Here is a 20393-nt window from a genome sequence, read left to right as displayed (position 1 = left end):
GACAATGCTCTTAATGTTTGTGCCAGTATTTTAGTAGAAAAATATTAGATTTGTGAGGAATATTTTTCTGGCGCAGTGGTAAAGTACTCCCCACTTGAGCCAAGAGGTCCTGGTTTTGATGCAGCCTCTCTGCATTGCACTGCACAGGAGTAAGGCTTGCCTTGTGTAATCCTACCCCAGACCCCACCTAATGTGGGAGCATCTAACAATGGGTCTGTCCTTACATGTTAAGTAGGCAAAGGTAGAAAATTTGACTGCATGCTATGTGGAATTCATGTATTTACGAACAGCGGCAATATTTATTTTGTGTTCCCATTAACAATTTCATATTTTAATCAGATTTGGCAAACTTTGATTGAATTTCAAATCAATGCAAATGGTTTCCTTGGATAACTGAAAACTGAAACCATGTTTCTAAATCAAAGTCATCTGAGGTATTCTTATGCCTAAGTCGACACACTGAGCCATCAGATGTCTGAATTTGAGATTCATGATGAGTCAAGATCAGATCAGATGGCTAACATCATAGTTGACTTATGTGTCAAACTGAAACTGAAATTACCAACAACCTAGACTAACGGTTGTATATTTGTGTGTGATTTTGCTAGTTAGCTGAGTTTGACCTGGAAGAGATGATACTAAAAGTATGGAAAAGGGTAAACTAGAAGTATGATTCTACTAGGAAGAACTAGGGATATCAAATTAATCAATTGACCTTTAAGTAAGAAAACAACCACCTAATTCACGACAAACAGGACATCATGATTTTAATTAGCAACCCCGCCGTGTACCAAACACCGGCCGTGATGATAACTACTCCAACTACACTCTTGTTACATAGTCACATGAACGCGTGCAGAGAGGTATTATCTCTGTAAACTAATGTAAGACCTTTTAGATCACTACTTTAGTGATCTTAAAGGTCTTATATTATATTACAGAGGGGGTACATAGTAAGCCAGGATTCACTAGTAGAAAAAAGGCCTTTTGTCCGTGGAGGGTTGGATGAACAGGACCCCCTGTAGGGGCAAACCGGGACTAAAGAAAATTTTATGATTTTTTTAAGTTTTTTTTTGAATTTTTTATATTTTCAAATTTCTTAATTATTTTAACCTCTAATCTCCACCCCTCATCACTACTCAATTTAACCTCTAATCTCTAATCACCCCTCATCATTCCAAATCATCTAACTTCCCGGACGGTCACCCATCCTCTCACTACTCCAGCCTGAGCACGCTTAACTTCCGGGTTCTATTCTCCCTCGTTTCCAAGTCTGCACTTGTTGTTTTCCTGACAATATTAAGATGTCAATCCTATTAACCCTCAGGAATTTAGCTTGAGCATGAAGTCACACATTTCACTGTTTGAGTTTGAAACTATTGTTTTAAAAAACAATAATTATTTAGTAACACTAATATTTCTTCAATAAGTAGTTTGACCAAAATTCAAAAAACTAAAATAATTATTTAGTAACACTAATATTTCTTGAATAATTAGTTTGACCATTGTTTGACCACAGTTTGACCAGATTTGACCAAAATTCAAAAAAACTGAAATAATTATTTAGTAACACTAATATTTCTTGAATAAGTAGTTTGACCATAGTTTGACCACAGTTTGACCAGATTTGACCAAAATTCAAAAAAACTGAAATAATTATTTAGTAACACTAATATTCTTGAATAATTAGTTTGATCACAGTTTGACCACAGTTTGACCAGATTTGACCAAAATTCAAAAAACTGAAATAATTATTTAGTAACACTAATATTCTTGAATAATTATTTGGTAACACTAATACTTCTTGAATAAGTAGTTTGACCAGATTTAACAAAAATACAAAAAAAAACTGAAATTTGAGCATAACTTTTTTCCTTTTAGAATTTGAGGATTCTAAAAATTTGCAAACAGGCCGTAGGCGGTCAAAATCGGATGCGGATTTTCGTGCTGAACATTTTGATATATTATACTTTTTTCTGACACCGTATGCAAAAGTTATAGCCGTTTACATTTTCCCTACACTTTTTGCAAAACATGTCCAAATTTATGTTTTTAAAATTTCCTAACTAGTACATGTAGCAACATAACTACATCTGGAAGGATTTTAATTTTTGAAGTTTTTATCATTTTCTTTTGCTTTTTACAAAACTGAAAAGGCGATCCACGTGCGCGGGGGGGGGGGGGGGGGGGTAGAGTTTGAAAATGGGCCCTTTAGTACCGGTTCGTGCCATGAACCGATACTAATGCCTCAAACCCCATTAGTACCGGTTGGTGGCTCGAACCGGGACTAAAGGTCTAACCTTTAGTACCTGTTGGTGCCACGAACCGGTACTAATGGGCATCGCACCCTTTAGTCCCGGTTCGTGTCTCAAACCGGGACTAAAGGGCTCAGGTGAACCGGGACTAATGCCTTAGCCGCACGAACCGGGACCAATGCTCACATTAGTCCCGGTTCGTGACTGAACCGGGACTAATGTGAATATTGCCCTGTGACCAAAGCCCTGTTTTCTACTAGTGATCTGGCATCAACCTTTTGTATCGTATTCCCAAAACGATGAGACCAAATAGTGAATCATCCATAATGTTCTTGTGTGTGACAGAAAGAAGTACCTTAACTGCAAATTTCTTGGCTAGATAAATATTTTGTGTATGAATATCCTTAATGCATAAACCATCACATTATCTTCTTTTGCAAACATTTTTCCATGCAACTAATCCCCCTATTATTATAGTCGAGGGACCAAATTTGGACTTTGCGATAGTTGAGGGACCTGAGTTATAATTTTTCTTGTCAAAAATTGTGATGCACCGGTCTTGTGAGTATATTTATACAAAACAGGGCATTATTTTACAACAAATCTAAAGCAAATCGTCGCCCGAAACCATCGAATATCATCTGGCCAACGTGCTTCTCAGCAGAATAATCACCTGAGGATCTCAAAGAGCCAACCCCAGCTTTCGTCACAGCTCTGATACTCATGTGCCGACTGGGGATAAAGGGGCTAGGGGCGATGACTGACGGCTGATGGAGATGCATCGTGCCGAAAGAAATGAGAGAATCAACCTTTCAAAAGTCGCGCATTGCCCATATATTCCTCTAATCTAGAACCATATCGATGCCGCAGCCCATCCGGTCGACGACCGAAACTGACGGCGACGCTTTCGTGCTTGCAACACACTGCTGGTTAATTAGCCATTTAACTGAAGAACATATTACATCAGACTTGTAACATCATCATCATGCAATAGATGGGTAATCTTTGCTCCTTTTCGTCTCAGCCATATCTTTCCGAATTTCTACCGAGATTACGCGGTCTTTTCAGTCGCCATCAACTGCTCATCATCACATCAGAAGGAGAATAATTCACTTTCACCGGCAAATGCATCCGGTTAGTCTGATCCAATCCAGTTGCGAGCGTCGAGATGTTCCGATTCTCTCAGGCTTGCTGGTGCGCGTCGCTGCTCCTCTTGGGGACCTTGATCTCCAGCGACCCCGCGCCGTCGTCGAAGTAGGCCTCCACCCTGCCCCCGTCGGCGTCCTCAGGCAGCTCCACGCGCCGCACGAAGCCGTGCTCCCACCACCGGCCGGCGCGCCAGTCCCGGCCGTCCCCCGGCGGCGCCCGCCACAGCCCGCTCACGTCCACCACCTTTGCGCCGTCGCCGCTCACCTCCACCTCGCACTTCCTTCCACCTGATGATCATGTCAAAGATAGCAAACTTAGTGCTAGATACTGCACAAGTACCATATGTACAATACGATATGATAACGGTGCAAGTGTGCTTGGCTTTGTTGGTTTTGGCAATCGTGTGGCACAATCTTCCGCTCGCTTTTCCGCAAGGGGCGCCACACGCAGACGCAACGAATAATTTGCCAAGAAAAGCGACGGCGACAGAAGGCTGCACGTGACCATGACCATAGTGCTGCTGCGGCAAAAGCAAAGGGGTAGCAACGGGGAAAGCACGCACGAGCACACCCCTCTAGATGGATAGCTAGCTAGCAAGTTGCAATCTTGTAAGAACATCTTTAATATATGTGGCGAAATGCAAAGGTGTTGGATTCCTACACAAGTCGTGTGGCAGAGGAGCACGGTAACTTACTATCCTGGTTCATCTAGACATCTGCTCATCGATATATTCCTAGAGAATCGACGCAGCTTGGTACAGAGAACGCTGCACTGAACTTGGTACAGAGAGAGGCCACATCATGCATGCATTCCTACTACGGCGAATCTATGCTAAAACTATGGTACTTCTGTCACTTGGGACGGAGGTTTCAGTTTGAAGCTTGAACGAAAATCTGATCATATGTGCTACTGTACTTTTGTTACTCAAGTTAAGTCACCTGCAACTATAGTCGAACACGGCCGATCTTGTATTGTGAAGCCTGAACTAGCATCTTTTATGTGGTACTGAAATCAATCATCCATCGAGCGAGCTGGGGATTGGGGCACGTACCTGGTATGTCGGCTCTGAGGCGGTACTCGCAGTCGTTCTCGGCCCAGTCGACGGTGGTCCGGGCGCCGCGGCGGAGCGCGGCGAGCAGCACGTCCGACTCGAACTCCCACATGGGGAACGCGTCGGCCGGGTCGAAGAACTTGCCGAACAGGTAGGGGCTGAACAGGGAGCCCTCCGCGAACACGGCCTTGGCGTCGGCGTCGGCGCCGGGGGACTTGAGGAACGCCGTGAAGGTGTTCTCCAGCAGCGACATGCACCACTTGGGCGCGGCGCCGTCGGCCCGGACCTCGATCGCTCGCCGCGGCATCGGCGCTGGCTGGCTGGTGGGGATCGAAGGCAGGCAGGGCAGGGGACTGAGGGGGTCTGGACGAGGGTGCTCGCGTTATATAGTACGGGGGACGTACGGTGGTGGTGGAGTTGGCGGTGGGGCATGGGGAGCGGCCGGGGACGGTGGTGGTGGTGGAGTCGATTGGCCTTTGCGGAAAGCAAAGCGTGGGAGGCGATTCCGCTTGGGGTTGGCTGGCTCTGCTTCGATCTGCTGTGTGATTCCCGCCTTTTTCTTCGCCTGGATCTTTCTTTGCATTGCGCGCGGCGGACTTGGCGGGCTAATGGGCCGCGGATGCCGGTATGGGTAGATTATTTTTTGCCACAACGCCGTCATATATCATTTATAAACCCACATGACCCAAATGTAATTCCTTTACAACTTTCTATAGAGAAATAAAGTGAGTGTGATTCCCCAAACACAATTGTCTAAAACGTTTGCAAATACTAAAACCTCACAGCAAACGTTCGCAGGATATTGTGGTCCTTTTCCTTTTCTTTCCTTTTTTTCAGTTTCTTTTTAAATTTTGGTTAATTTTACTTTTACTTTTATTCTTTTTAATAAATTCAAATTTTCCAAAATCTTCAAGTCTTCAAAAATTGTTCCCTTCTTTCAAATTTAAAAAAATGTGTTTTTGGAAAATGAATGGGCATTGTTCCATTTTAAGAAAAATGTTCAAATATTTTAAAATTGTTTGAACATGACAAAAAATTCACAGTTTAAAAACACTATATCTATAAATTTTCAGGATTTAAAAAATTGCTTGCTTTTTAATAAAATGTTAGATTTTACTTAAAATTGGAATTTTAAAAAATGCTCCAATTTTCAATTTTTGGTCGATAATTTCCAAAAATATCAGAATTTAAAATTTCATGTTTACTTTTTTTCTTGTTTAAAAAATAAAATGTTTAAAATTTTTGCAATTTTTAAAATTTCATGTTTAAAAAAATTACAGTTGTTTTTTAAAAATGACACAAATTTTCGCCAACATTTTGGAATTCTAAATGTTGGTTGTCTTTTTAAGCGAATTTTTGTGATTTCAAACTTTGTTCACATATTTTTTCAGAAATGGTTCATGTATTAAAAATGTGTTCAAATAATTCAAAAATCTATATGCTATGGCAATTCACTTGATGAGTCGTGCGGAAAAATCATATTCTCAATTTGAAGGGATCGATCAAGGGTCATCGAGTGCTCAATCACAACAGTGGGCGCGTCCATTTGATGCCGATGGACGGCTATTTTGCCTTGGATTCTCTATTCGCTGAATTTTTTTACCGCCACTTTCGGGTTCAAAAAATGACTTCAATCGTCTCCACCATGGCATTCATTCCTTTGATGACTACTTCATCTTGAAGAAAGATGCCGTGGGAAGGATTGGGTTCTCTGGTTAACAGAAGTGCACAGCCGCACCGCGGATGCTTGCATATGGCATGGCCGTTGATTCGTGCGACAAATACCTATGGATGTCTGAGGGCACATCCGGAGATGCCATGGTAAGATTTGCTACTGTCTTGGTCTCGATATTTGGACATCAGTACCTAAGAGAACCAACGGTGGCAGACACTGAGAGGATCTTGGCAACGTCGGAAGCAAGATGGTGACCAGGTTTCTCGGATCTCTTGCAGCATGCATTGGAGATGGAAGAACTACCCAAAACCTCTACAAGGGCAATATAAGGGTCATGTTAAGAAGCCCACTATCATTCTTGAAGCAGTTGCATCGCATGATCTTTGGCTTTGGCATGCACGGCTTGTAGTTGTTCGTGGACCTGCTAAACAATGGGATCCAGAGACCTTGTGGGAGGTGATGACATGTTGTGTGATCAGACACAACACGATCGTCGAGGATGAGGGTGAGCATGTTGCAAAAGGTCATGAATTTGAGAACATGGATGATCCTATCAAAATTTAAGACCAGAATCCGACCACATTTGATGAGTTTGTTCAAATGCGTCAACAAATTTGTCCTCGAGCAACTCATCAGCAACTAAAAGAAGATCTAATTGAACATTTGTGGGCGGGTAAAGGGGACAACATTGTTGGAGTGTAATATTTAAATTGGAACTACTGCTACATTTGAACATTTTTAGCTAAACTGGAACAAGATATGTGGCTATATTGAGTGTGCAGATGTATGCAGACTTTAAAAAGTTATGTATGTGGCTAGCTTTCGGTGGCTGCCTCCCGCTTCCATGTCCGTGGACTAGTCCCCACTATCCATGGATGGATGTGGTGTCCGGTTTGTGAGTTAGCATTGGAGATGTCAGGGCATCTTGAAAGCAGGCCCTCAGACCGTCCGCAAACGTCTGGACGGCACGGTCCGGACGCGTTTAGCCATCCAACGCGGCCTGTATCGGGGGCTTCGCGGGAGTCCAAACATCAGTCATGTAGGACTCTGATACCCCCAGCCCACCCAAAACCCCTCACAAACCATGCGCGCCCATCTTCCCATCTTTCTCTGCATCTGTTTTATCTCTTGCCTCCGCGGCCGCTCCACCACCCCGGCCGCCTCGCCACACCCTTGTCGAAAATCGACGACTCCATCTCCTCAACCGCTACACCCAGGCTCCTACTACTCTCGTACTAGTTGTTGGGTTTTCATCGAAGAGCAAGGGTGATGTAGCATAGTAGCAGAAAATATTTCACTCAGTTAAGAACCATGGTTTATCAAACCAGTAGGAGTCTACAAGCTAACAAGATAAGCAGCACCTGCGCACAAACAAAATAAATGCTTGCACCCAACTTGGCTAGGGGGGTTGTCAATCCCCAATTGCAAGGTTAATAGAAATAGTGATAGATAGTGATATGGAAAATGACAAAATAATAAAGTGAGCAATAGAGCAACAGAAATAATAATAGAGAATGGACTCGGGGGCCATAGGTTCACTAGTGTATTCTCTCTCGAAAGTAGATAATGGCATGGTAAACAAATTACTATTGAGCATTTGACAAATAAGAAACATTCATAACTACGATCATTCATGGCATAATCTCATATGGGAACCACGTCCGTGACAAGTAGATCATTAATCCAACTGCATCTACTACTATTACTCGACCCCAAGACCGCTATCTAGCATGCATCTCAAAGTATTAAGTTTGCAAGAAACGAAGTAATGCGGTAAGCAAGATGACATGATTTAGACAGAAAGAAAACTAGCAATAAGACCCATTCACATCGTTTTATCCTTAGTATGAAGAACACATCACATGCATTTCCCCCTTTTTGTCACTATGCAACATCACCGTGAGGTTGAACCCACTACTATGCACCACTCCCTCTGAAGAATTACCCATCTATCTTGGCCAAAGAAGACAAATAACTCGAAAAGCACACATAGCTACTCAATCATACAACAAAGAAACTTCACATGATTTAGTCATATTTAATGAAGAATCTGATCACAAATTCACAAATCATCGGATCCCAACAAACACACCACAAGAATTACATCGGATTGATCTAAGAGGAAATCATTGTATTGAATATCCAAAAGAGAGAGAGAGAGAGAGAGAGAGAGAGAGAGAGAGAGAGAGGAAGCCATCTAGGTACTACTATGGACCCGTAGATCCTGAAGGAACTACTCACACATAATCATTGAGACAACAATTGGTTGATGAAGGTGGCCACCCCAATTGTTTTTCCCTCCGGCAGAGCTCCGGAACAGGGCTCAGATGGGACCCCTTCGCAACAGAGGATTGCAGTGGCGATACAATTCTCTCATCTTTTTTCCTTTAGGGTTTCAGGAATATTGGGAATTTATAGGCCAGGAATTAGGTCAAATGGAGCAGTAGGGTACCCACAAGCCTGGATGGTGCGGTGAGGGGGTAGGCCATGCCCCTGGACTTGTAGGACCTATGTGCACCTTCTGGTCTCCTCCCGAAGCTTCTAGGGTCTATTATTTTCCATTAAATTTCATCGTGTTTGGACCTTCCTAGACATGGTTTTCCGGCCATGCTTGACATCCCCAAGCCATTCCTGTCGTTGATCAAGAGATGGATCTAGATCCCTCTCCCTCGCATGGTCAAGCTGTCGAACAAGATGTGCCACTACTAGGTGCGGGTGGAGAGGTTCCGGGACTAGACCGTGCTAGGCAGAGGGCGGGACTACTTCTGTCGCAAGCACAAAATCGTCCCCCGCGACCTCTTCATGTTAAAACTCTCCAACCTTGGGTTCATAGTGTAGATATACGATGCAAGGACCTCCACCATTGCCATATACAGATGCCAGAAGTTCGTCTGCCAAGGGCCATTTGATTCTAGTCTCTAGTCATGTTGTTGGTGGTGTTAAAATTGTCGTTCGTTGGTGCCTAAACTGTGTATTTTGGTTAGGGAACACCACCCCGAGTTTGTGCAAGGGAATGGGGGGATGCCCCCTGTTGGCTTTAAACTCCTCGTATTAAGCTAGTTGTTCATTTGCTGTGTATTTAGATGCTTTATTTCTGCTCAGTTGTTGTGTAGTGTGGTGGTAAGCCCACCACATTTGAAAAGGGGTGAGCACATCATTGGTGCAATGCAGGCTACCGAACAATAAGCAGAACATGATCCAAAAATCTGCATACCCTCAAACAGACTCAACTGGATCAGAGATGCAAATAGCCAAAAGTTCATGTGAGTAACCAAACAACCGTTTAGGGGCGTGTTGGTCGAACCATGGTTCATGTCATTGTTGCCCCCATGAGCCGGAATTGACGACCCACATGCCCTTTTGGTATAGGTACACGCTACAGATTTGAAACATGGTTAAAGACCGGCTAATCCTTCACCACATTCTCTTGCTACATGGCGTTGTTCCGTGGAGCGACCACTACCCCCTACTCGTAGCTAATTTGGAAAAGTTGGCCGCCGACGGATGCGAAGATTTTCCTTTGGCTAGCCTCCCTTAACCATTGCTAGGTAGCCATCATGGGCGCACCATAATCTCCCCATGACCCGGTTTGCAAACTTTAGAACTAGGAGAGCGAGATCCTACACCCCTTGCTCGTGGCTGTGTCTTCTCTCGCATCGCTGGGCATGACACGATGGCCGGGTGCCGCTTGCCCGCCCCTCTTCAGACGGTGTGACATGATTCTTTGACTTGTGGTCCACAACAACATCCATGGCACTGGCTAGCCCGCATAAGGGTATTAACTCTCTGACCATTCTAACAATGTGGACTATCTGGAAGCACTGTAACGTCAAACTTTCCCATGGACCCCTCCTCTACTCAGCTCTCCAATGACCTATAAAAGGAGGCACGTTTATGGGCTAGAGCCGACGCCAAAGGCCTTAATAGATTAATCCATGTAACCTGAACTTACTCTTTGAGGTTGAGCAACCTTACCCCCTCTCTACTTAATCCGCGCTTTTGATGTCGCCATGCTTGTGTACGTCACCAAAAGTAGCACCCCTGAAAGTGCGTTAAGTCGACTAGAGGGGGGGTGAATAGGCGATTTTTATGAATTCTTCACTGAGGAATTCCAAGGTGAGGAAATTCCTAAGCAAAGAACTACTAGCAGCGGAATAAGTACTCAGATGCATACATAACAGAACAGACGCATAGACATCATGATGAAATGAAAGCAAACACAGAGTACAGAAAGCGTAACACAGGATAAGCAGGCTGAAGACAAACTGACTGAAGAAATTGAACTGAGGAAATTGAGAAAGTCTTCAGTCAAAGTTTTCAAACAGAAATGATCAGGTGCACAACACAGTAATGAGGAAATGGAAGGGTTGAGGAAATAAAACCAGTTAGCTCGGTGAAGACAGTGATTTGGTAGACCAGCTCCAACTGCTGTGACAGTTGTACATCTGGTTGGAGCGGCTAGGTATTTAAACCCGAGGACACATAGTCCTCACCGTATTCTCCTTGAGCTAAGGTCACACATACCTCGCCCATTCACTCGTGGTAAGTCTTCAGGTGACTTCCAAACCTTCACAAACTCGGTCACTCAGCGATCCACAATTTCCTCTTGGATGCTCTAGACCATGACGCCTAACCGTCTGGAAGATGCACAGTCTTGAAAGGTAACAAGCGTCGGATCCACACAGGAACAATTTCTTCAGTGATGCTCAATCACTTTGGGTTTGTAGGTGTTTGGGTTTGGGTTTTCCTCACTTGATGATTTTCACTCAAAGTCCTCGGAGGATGGGATGCTCACAATGACAAGTGTCAGTTTCTCTCGGAGCAGCCAACCAACTAGTGGTTGAAGGGGGCGGCTATTTATAGCCTAGGGAGCAGCCCGACATGATAAGACATAAATGCCCTTCAATGATATGACCGTTAGGTGGGTAGATATTTTGGGACAGCTGGCGCGTAGCACAGCAACAGTTGGAAATTTGAGGCTCAAATTCCTCAAGGCTATCATGTTCCTCACTTGTAGGCAATCCACACTGGCGAATTCCTAACTCTTCAATCAGAACTAATTCCTTAGAGACCAGAAGATCTTCATCTCTGTCACTGAAAATTGACTGAACTGTATGAGATTTCCAATGGCTTGACTCGAAAGGATTGATAGGTGTAGGATTTTGAGATGAGCATCACCTGGAAACTTTTCCTTAGTTTTTCCTCGACCCCCTTTAACAGTAGGAGTTTCCTATGACTCAAGAAAGAGAAAATGAAACTACGAAAACAAAAGTCTTCACGCTTCATGTTCCTCGTATGAATACCAAGTCTTTAGGGTCACACCAATTTATTCACGTTCAAAGTCTTCAGAAATCCAAAGTCTTCAGTTGAAGACATTCATTTTTAGGGGTCGACTTTCTCTGTAAATATCAAACTCCTCATAGACTTATAGACCTGTGTACACTCACAAACGCACTAAGGGGCACTAGATGGACTTACAATCTCCCCCTTTTTGGTGATTGATGACAATATAGATTAAGTTTTCAACGGGGATAAACATATGAAGTGTAAATATTGATATTGAGGAATTTGATTGCAAGATATAGAAGAACTCCCCCTGAAGATGTGCATAGTGAGGAATTTGCTTTTGAAGCAATGAGCATTTGAAGAGTAGAATCATGGAGATCTCCCCCTATATCTTGTAATTCATACACGCATTTAACATATGGTATGAAGAATTTGAAATGCATGATGAAAAATGGTGACTGATGTAATTCAGCATGCGTGCATTAACATATATGAGGAAATAGCATGCAGAAGAACATAGCAAAAGTATCAGAGCACCATCGGGTTTAAGTTCACAACTCGATCCAACAAAGTCTTCAAAAGAACGAGAGTTGTAACTTAGCAAAACGCCCAAATGTAGAAACCCGCTTGAAGACTAACTCAAATCCCCCTTTGTCTTCAAATGACCAAAAGGGATGAAAAATGAGGACTAACGCCCCTGAAGAAAATCACGAAGTCGATGGAGGAGCGCCAGCGTTGTTGGGGTCGGTTGTTGAAGTAGAGCCTGCTGCAGTGTCATCCAAATCTTCATTTTCATCAGTCTCACGCGATGAAGAATAAGAGCTATCCACCAAGGAAGGAACTTTGACTTTCTTGAATTTCTTCGCCGGTGGCTGAGACCAGTCAAAGTCTTGCTTGAAGCCCATCTGCTTGAGATCTTCTTCACCATAAAGATGAGACAGAGCAGCCCAGGTGCGACCGAAGACTTCATGGAGGTAGTAATGGTTCTTCTTCACTGAATTGTGTGTAGGAGTCATGTTATAAAGAATAGAACCAAACTGACGCTTGACCCATTTGTGGTTGCGATCGACCTTCTGGTTAAGACTGAGGAGAAGCTCACGATCAGTCATCACCCTTGGAGCCGTGCCTTGAGGATTTTGCTTTGAAGCATTGGCGGCAGAGTCATGAGTGGCAGAATCATCATTGGTGGAGTAGGATGCAGCTTTGCAAAACTGTCCATCCAATGGACGAGTGCCTTCATCAATAATAGTAGCCTTGCCCTTGTCATCACATGAAGAAATAGGCCATTTGAAGACTTCAATGGGGGGCAAGTAGCTGCAATGGTTAAGTGTATCAGCCTTGTAGTTGATTGAAGACCTTGATCTGAGGAATCTCATAATCCAGGGAGCATAAGGCTTCAATTCAAACGGTGACAATGCAACATTGGCCAGAGTCCTCATGAAGAAATCATGGTAGTTGATAGGAACTCCATGGATGATGTTGAAAAGCAAATCTTCATGATGCCAACAACTTCTTCTTCATTAGAGTCGTGGCCTTTGATTGGACTCAATGTCTTGGTCAGAATGCGATAGAAAGTCCGTGGCACATACATGAATTCCTTCACGAGGAATTTGGATCTTGGGGCTTGACCAGGCTTCAGAGGCTTCATCAAGACTTGCATGTAGTGATCAGAGAGCTTAGGTTCATGATATATGAGACGCGCACCTTCGAGGGGAGGACTGACAGGCAGGGCATGAAGCAATTCAGAGGCCGGTGCTTTGAAGTGAGTGTTTTCTGTCATCCAGTCCAACACCCAAGAATTCACATCTTCAGCATTTCCTGTGATGTGCAGCGTCGCGTAGAACTGAAGAATTAGCTCTTGATTCCAATCACATATGTCGGTGCAGAAGTGAAAGGATCGATATAGTTGACTAGAGGGGGGGGGGGTGAATAGGGAACTAACAATTTTTAGCTTTTCTTTACCAATTTAAACTTTGCATCAAAGTAGGTTGTCTAGATATGCAACTAGGTGAGCAACCTATATGATGCAACAACAACAAGCACACATGCAAGCAAGAGATATAACACAAATAAGCTTGCACAAGTAAAGGCACAAGATAACCAAGAGTGGAGCCGGTGAAGACGAGGATGTGTTACCGAAGTTCCTTCCCTTTGAGGGGAAGTACATCTCCGTTGGAGCGGTGTGGAGGCACAATGCTCCCCAAGAAGCCACTAGGGCCACCGTATTCTCCTCACGCCCTCACACAATGCGAGATGCCGTGATTCCACTATTGGTGCCCTTGGAGGCGGCGACCGAACCTTTACAAACAAGGTTGGAGAAATCTCCACAACTTAATTGGAGGCTCCCAACAACACCATGAAGCTTCACCACAATGGACTATGGCTCCGCAGTGACCTCAACCGTCTAGGGTGCTCAAACACCCAAGAGTAACAAGATCCACAAGGGATTAGTGGGGGGATTCAAATTTCTCTTGGTGGAAGTGTAGATTGGGACCTTCTCAACCAATCCCTAGAGAATCAACAAGTTTGATTGGCTAGGGAGAGAGATCGGCCGAAAATGGAGCTTGGAGCAACAATGGAGCTTGGAGGTGGAAGAGGTAGTCAACTAGAGGAAGAAGACACCCCTTATATAGTCGAAGAACAAATCCAACCATTATCCACCAACTCAGCCTGCGCAACGCGGTACTACCGTACCTGAGGCGCGGTACTACCGCAGGGGCACGTGGTACTACCGCCCACGCAGCAGAGACCAGAACAGCCCAAAATGCACTAAAGCAGTGGGCAGTAGTACTGCTGACGCGGTACTACCGCGCCCCCTTGTGGTACGACCGCAAGGCAGGAGCTGTCCAGAGATGGGAAGGCACGGATATAAAAAATTACATCCGTGGCTGCTTCCGCAGAGTTGGAGTCGATGCAAAAACCCGACGCGGTAGTACCGTAAGCCAGCAGCGGTACTACCGCGTGAGGCGCGGATGTAAAAAATTACATCCGCCCCTTACTGCCGCGTATTTGCGGAACTAAGCTAGATACCACGGTACTACTGCGCCCTGTGCGCGGTACTACCGTGATGGGTGCCACCCACTAGGGAGAAGGTGACAACATCTGGACTACGGCCACAGTACTACCGCTTACTTAGAAGCGATACTACCGCGCCAGCGGGCGGTACTACCGCAAGGGCCTGCGGTACTACCGCTCTAAGGAGCAGTACTACCGCATGCCCTAGTTCAGCAAGCATGAGCAATAATTGCATAGACAAGGAAAACATAGGATGCTCCAAAGGCTAGAAGAAAGGAGGTGCAAAGGAAGATGTGTACGTGAGGAATCCACCCAACCTTTCCAACGCGGACCCCCTCTTAATAGTACGGCTTCCCTACGACTCAATACCACCGAAAAGAAACAAAGAGAAACGCTGTCTTCCATAGCCTTCGAGGGGAACCAAATCATCTTGTGCCTAGTCCATATATATCTGAAATATTCGATGCACATGATTAGTCCGCAAAAGTATTGTCATCAATCACCAAAACCAACTAAGGGATAAAAATGCCCTTACAATCTCCCCCTTTTTGGTGGATTGATGACAACACGGGATTTGCACAAGGGTATAACGCAAAGAGCAAGGGCAAACCCCAAGTCTCTAAAATATAGACGGGCTCACCCTAGATGTGTGCTATCTCGATAAGTGCTTTGGACTGCACGGCACACATACTAGGATCAACAATCCCCCTATATTTTATAGACATGGCATATCTTGCAATAAGGCTAAAACTAAGCAAGATATAGAAGAGCATAATGTAATAAGCACAAGATAGAATAAGCTCACTACGGTACGATCGAGTGCATATGTCTTACACCATATGATAGAAGGTCTCACAAGCACAAACCAAAGCAAACCAAAGCAAACGAAATAAACGAAGTTCAACTGACCCAAACATGACACAACTCGCAAATTCTACTCTCTTCCCCTTTGGCATCGAGACGCCAAAAAGGCAGAGAGGACACCTACAACAATAGTGGTGGCTCAAGTGGAGTAGTCACTCGCATGCTCCCCGTCAGACTCTGCAGCTGGGACGGACTCCTCCTCAGACTCGGTCCACTGATAACCCTGCTTGCGCATCCATTCTGCCTCTGGGGTGATGTGCACCTGTGACCCGCTAGATATGTTCTCGCCAAAGGTCCTGAAAATCTGCTTGTCGCGGCGGCGAGTCTCCTTGGAAGCCACATGGGTCTTGTACTGCCCCTTTGCCTGCATACAGAACAAAACCTTCATCTTGTTCTTCAGTCGTTTAGCCCAAGATGGCTTAGAGGTGGGAGGGATGTAACCCTCAGAGCTGTCCTCGTCTGCTGCCTCCTCCTCATCCTCATCTGCATCCATGTCCATGGCAGCCGCGGTATTAGCACGAGAGGTAGTGTTGGCCCACTAAGTCTTGATACGAAGGTTGATGGGCTCATGCCGGATCCAACTAGGGGTCTCAAACTCATCCTGAGGGTAGAGCTTCTCCCAAGTTACCGAGATCAACTGAAACAGATAAGGTCCATAGATGGGGACCTTGCAGTTGTAGACCGCAAACCGAAGCTCATGCCACATGATATGTGAGACATCAAGTGGTAGTGTCTGAGAGTTGCGAGCGTCTTCACACAGGAGCATCATATCCACAAGATAGGCATGCACCTTGTCCTTGTCCCCAATGCGTGGGAAGAGAGTGTTGCGGAAGATCCGGTGCATGATGTCAAGAAAAGAGTTGAGTACCCAAGTTGACTTGCCATTGGAGAGCTTCTTCTCCACATAGAAGGGCATAAGCATGTTCTTGTTGGCAGACTCGGAATTGGCATGAGGGCGAACACCTTGGGGTGTGGTGAGCCCCTCATCCGGAACCCCAAGCAAAGTCATGAATTCCTTCCAAGTAGCAGTCAGCTGCCGACCATTGGTCATCCAAGTCATGGTCCTTTCCTCATTGGGATGAAAATGCACCGAGGCAAAGAACTGAGCAAGGATCTCAGGATCATAGTCTTTGTGGAATGAGATGATATGCTCAATGCCAAATTGCTCCACTAGGTCTAAAGCCTCGGCAAAGTAGTCCCGGTGCTTCTCTTGCCTCATGTGATGCATGTTGATCCACTTCACCTCCACATAGGTGTTTTCCTTAGCCTTGATGACATCCAGATAAATGAGGTTCTGCTGCTTGGTCCAGAATAGCTCATTCCCTTGAAAGTTGGCACGAGGGTTTCCATATGGATTGATCTTCCTCCAAGAGATGAACTCAGCAAGTGGCATCTCATCCAAACTCATGGTGGGTTCCTTCTCTTTGGTGGCGGTGGTCTTGGTTCTGCGTTGGGGGGCATTGGAGCACTCTGCTGCCTCTGTGTTGCGCATACGCTTGGATCCCGTGTCATGGCTTGGATTGGAGCGGCGAGCCGGAGCACCTGAGCCACCACCTAAAACACACACCACAAAACAAACACGCACGAAACGCGAGAAGGATCAATGCAAAGACCACAACAAAGAAGGTGAAACAAGTAGACATAGCACGTGAGAAGTGCCACAAGAGGGATTTGAGACAACGGTAGTATCGTGTGTTACGCCACATGCGGTAGTACAGCTCCAAGGAGCGGTAGTACCAGAGACGCGGTAGTACCGCACCAGTAGGGCGGTAGTACCGTACCTGAAGAGCGGTAGTACCGCACGGTTGCAGATCCGAAACGGCCATGGAGATCTGAGCACAACCGTGACAACACGCGGTACTACGGTCGATCAAATCCATCACGGGACAACTATAGCAAGTACCATCACTACACAAAACTACTCTCCTACATCCTACTCTTGCAAGGATTTGGCCTAAAATCTCAAGAACAACTTGCATCTCCCCAAAACCTAAAAACAACAAGACGAACAAGAAAAAGGGAGGGATTGGGGGAGAAACCTTGTTCCATGGCAAGAGGGAGTGGTGGGGAACGATCCCACCGGTCAGTATTCGAGGAGAGCGGCCGGAGACGGAGATCCGGTGAGGACCTCCGGCGCCGTTCTTGAGCGAGAGAGAGAGACGGAGTGGGGAGAGAGACGAATGGGTATGGGGGAGTTAGAACTCCCCCTGCCCGTGTTTAACCCCCCACGCGCCCTCGACCGCACGGTAGTACCGCACGTCATCGCGGTAGTACCGCCCCGGGCAGAAGTACCGCACCGTGGCTTTAGTACCGCTCCCCCAGGCGGCAGTAAAAAATTACTGCCGCGCTGGGTGCGGAAGTACCGCACGCTCCCCACGCGGTAGTACCGTGAGCTCAAGAAAAAGCAGTTTCAACCAAACGAGAGAACACCGAAGCACGGAACCTTCAAGAAAAAGACCACACCAAAGAGCTAACACACTGGACACCACAAGCACAAGCTCGGCACGAAGGAAGAGAGGCAAGAGACAACAAAGACCAAAAATGAGACACAATCTCTCCAAGGAGAGGGCGGTGGCCGGAGCCACCTATGTTTGAGTCAATTGGTATGGAACCGCGAAGAATTATCCTTGGACCCATGACCAAAACTCGTCTTTGAAGCACAAGTACCATAAAAAATGGCTAATGTGAAAGAGTTGATCACTTTATGCATAATGGGGGGAGGGAGAGTTCATTGAGAGAACAACCCTCCCCCTATGTCCATGCCTACACCTAGATTAGGCAACAAGTTGAGTGAGGTGGGGTGTGCAAGGGTTCAAGCAACATTGCTCGAATCAATGATATTTAGCTCATGCCTTAACTCGCGAAATCTTGCTTCATCCAAAGGCTTCGTGAAAATATCTACAAGGTTATCATGGGTGTTGACGTAGTTGAGCTCGATCTCCCCTCGCCTAATGCGATCCCGGATGAAGTGATACCGAATCTCAATATGCTTTGTCTTGAAGTGTTGCACCGGGTTGAGAGAAAATCTTGATGGAACTTTCATTGTCACACCAAAGAGGCACTTTGTCACAAATTACACTGTAATCCTTTAAAGTTTGCCTCATCCATAAGAGTTGTGCACAACAACTACCGGCCGCCACATACTCCGCTTCGGTGGACGAGAGAGACACACAACTTTGCTTCTTGGAGGACCAACTCACCAAAGAGCAACCAAGAAATTGGCACCCTCTGGAAGTGGACTTCCTATCCACTTTGTCTCCCGCCCAATCGGAGTCCGAATATCCTACAAGCTTGAAGTTTGCTCCCCTTGGGTACCATAAGCCAAAGTTTGGGGTATGAGCCAAATATTGAAAGATTCGCTTGACCGCCACAAAGTGGCTTTCCTTAGGTGCGGCTTGAAACCGTGCACAAATTCCCACACTCAACATGATATTCGGTCTAGATGCACAAAGGTAAAGCAAGGAGCCAATAATGGACGATATACCTTTTGATCCACCGCTTTACCATTGGGATCAATGTCAAGTTGGCACTTGGTGGGCATTGGAGTGGAAGCCGGCTTGACATCACTTAGCTTGAATCTCTTGAGCATGTCTTGAGTGTATTTGGCTTGGTTGATGAAGGTTCCTTCTCTTCTTTGCTTCACTTCGAACCTGAGAAAGAACTTCAACTCTCCCGTGGAAGACATCTTGAACTTTGAGGTAATGAGGGCGGCAAATTCCTCATTGAAAGCTTTGTTAGGGGAACCAAAGATAATATCATCAACATATAGTTGGCACACAAACAACTCCCCTTTGACCTTCTTAGTAAAAAGAGTGGGGCCGATTAGCCCAACTTCAAATCCACGGTCTTGTAACAACTCGGTAAGGTGGTCATACCACACACGTGGGGCTTGTTTAAGGCCATAGAGTGCCTTATCGAGTTGATACACATGATCGGGAAAGTAGGGATCCTTGAACCCGGGGGGTTGCTTGACATATACCAACTCATTAATGGGGCCATTAAGAAAAGCACTCTTCACATCCATTTGTTGCAACTTAAAGTTGTGATGAGAAGCATAAGCAATCAACAAATGAATGGATTCAAGGCAAGCAACGGGAGCAAAGGTTTCACCGTAGTCGATACCCTCGACTTGGGAGTAGCCTTGTGCCACCAATCTTGCCTTGTTGTGGACGATGGTCCCATGAGCATCTTGCTTGTTCTTGAATATCCACTTGGTTCCAATGACATTGTGGTTCCCGGTTGGCCTTGGCACCAATCTCCACACCTTGTTGTACTCGAAGTTGTTGAGTTCTTCATGCATAGCATTAAGCCAATCCGGATCTTCGAGTGCTTCATATACCTTTTGGGGTTCAACACAAGAGACAAACGCGTGATGTTCACAATAGTTTGCCAATTGTCTACGAGTGCTTACCCCGTTTTGAATGCTTCCAAGCACATTTTTCATGAGATGACCCTTGGTGGAGAGCTTGGATGCAATCTTGGCGGCATGACGCTCCAATTCCTCCTTGGTGGTGAGTTCAGGAGCGATCACTTGATCATCTTGAGCGCTGTCTTGAGCTTGTTCTTGATCTTGAACTTGCTCGGAGGAGAGAACTTGACCTTGGGCATCACTTGGTGTGTCAACACCGTCTTGAGCATGATCTTGCCCTTGGTCTTGTTCATGAGGTTGAGGGCCTTCACTTTGCTCTTCGGAAGTGTGTGGGCCTTGGGTTGGTGATGGCTCCACTTGAGTGGAGCATTGTCCTTCTCCTTCGGCCACAAGGGGTTCCTCAATGGGTAGGATAAAACCAACACCCATTCTTCTTATGGCTTGAGGAGGAATTTCATCACCTACATCACAAGTGCCACTTTGCTCCACTTGGGAGCCGTTATTCTCATCAAACTCCACGTTACACGTCTCCTCAATAAGTCCTGTGGATTTATTTAGGACAGGGTAAGCATGAGAGTTTGTAGCATAACCAAGAAATATGCCCTCATAAGCTCTAGCCTCAAACTTAGACAAACGAACACCTTTCTTGAGAATGAAATACTTACACCCGAACACCCGAAAGTACTTGAGGTTGGGCTTGTTACCGGTGAGTATCTCATATGGAGTCTT

At 45.5% G+C, this 20393-nt stretch overlaps 1 protein-coding gene across 1 annotated transcript; it reads right to left on the bottom strand.

The window, feature by feature from the left end:
- Window positions 1–3160: 3160 nt before the first annotated feature.
- On the bottom strand, window positions 3161–4828 carry LOC109759017 (22.3 kDa class VI heat shock protein). Its single transcript, XM_020317859.4, has 2 exons — window positions 4456–4828; window positions 3161–3691 (listed from the first exon to the last, which is right to left on the bottom strand). The coding sequence occupies exons 1-2, from the start codon at window positions 4760–4762 to the stop codon at window positions 3438–3440; spliced, it is 561 nt and encodes a 186-aa protein (XP_020173448.1). The 5' UTR covers window positions 4763–4828; the 3' UTR covers window positions 3161–3437.
- Window positions 4829–20393: the final 15565 nt, after the last annotated feature.

This window comes from Aegilops tauschii, chromosome 1, assembly GCF_002575655.3.
Source record: "Aegilops tauschii subsp. strangulata cultivar AL8/78 chromosome 1, Aet v6.0, whole genome shotgun sequence".
NCBI lineage: Eukaryota > Viridiplantae > Streptophyta > Magnoliopsida > Poales > Poaceae > Aegilops > Aegilops tauschii.
The sequence above is the reverse complement of the archived record's forward strand: the minus strand, read 5'-3'. Positions and strand labels throughout refer to the sequence as shown.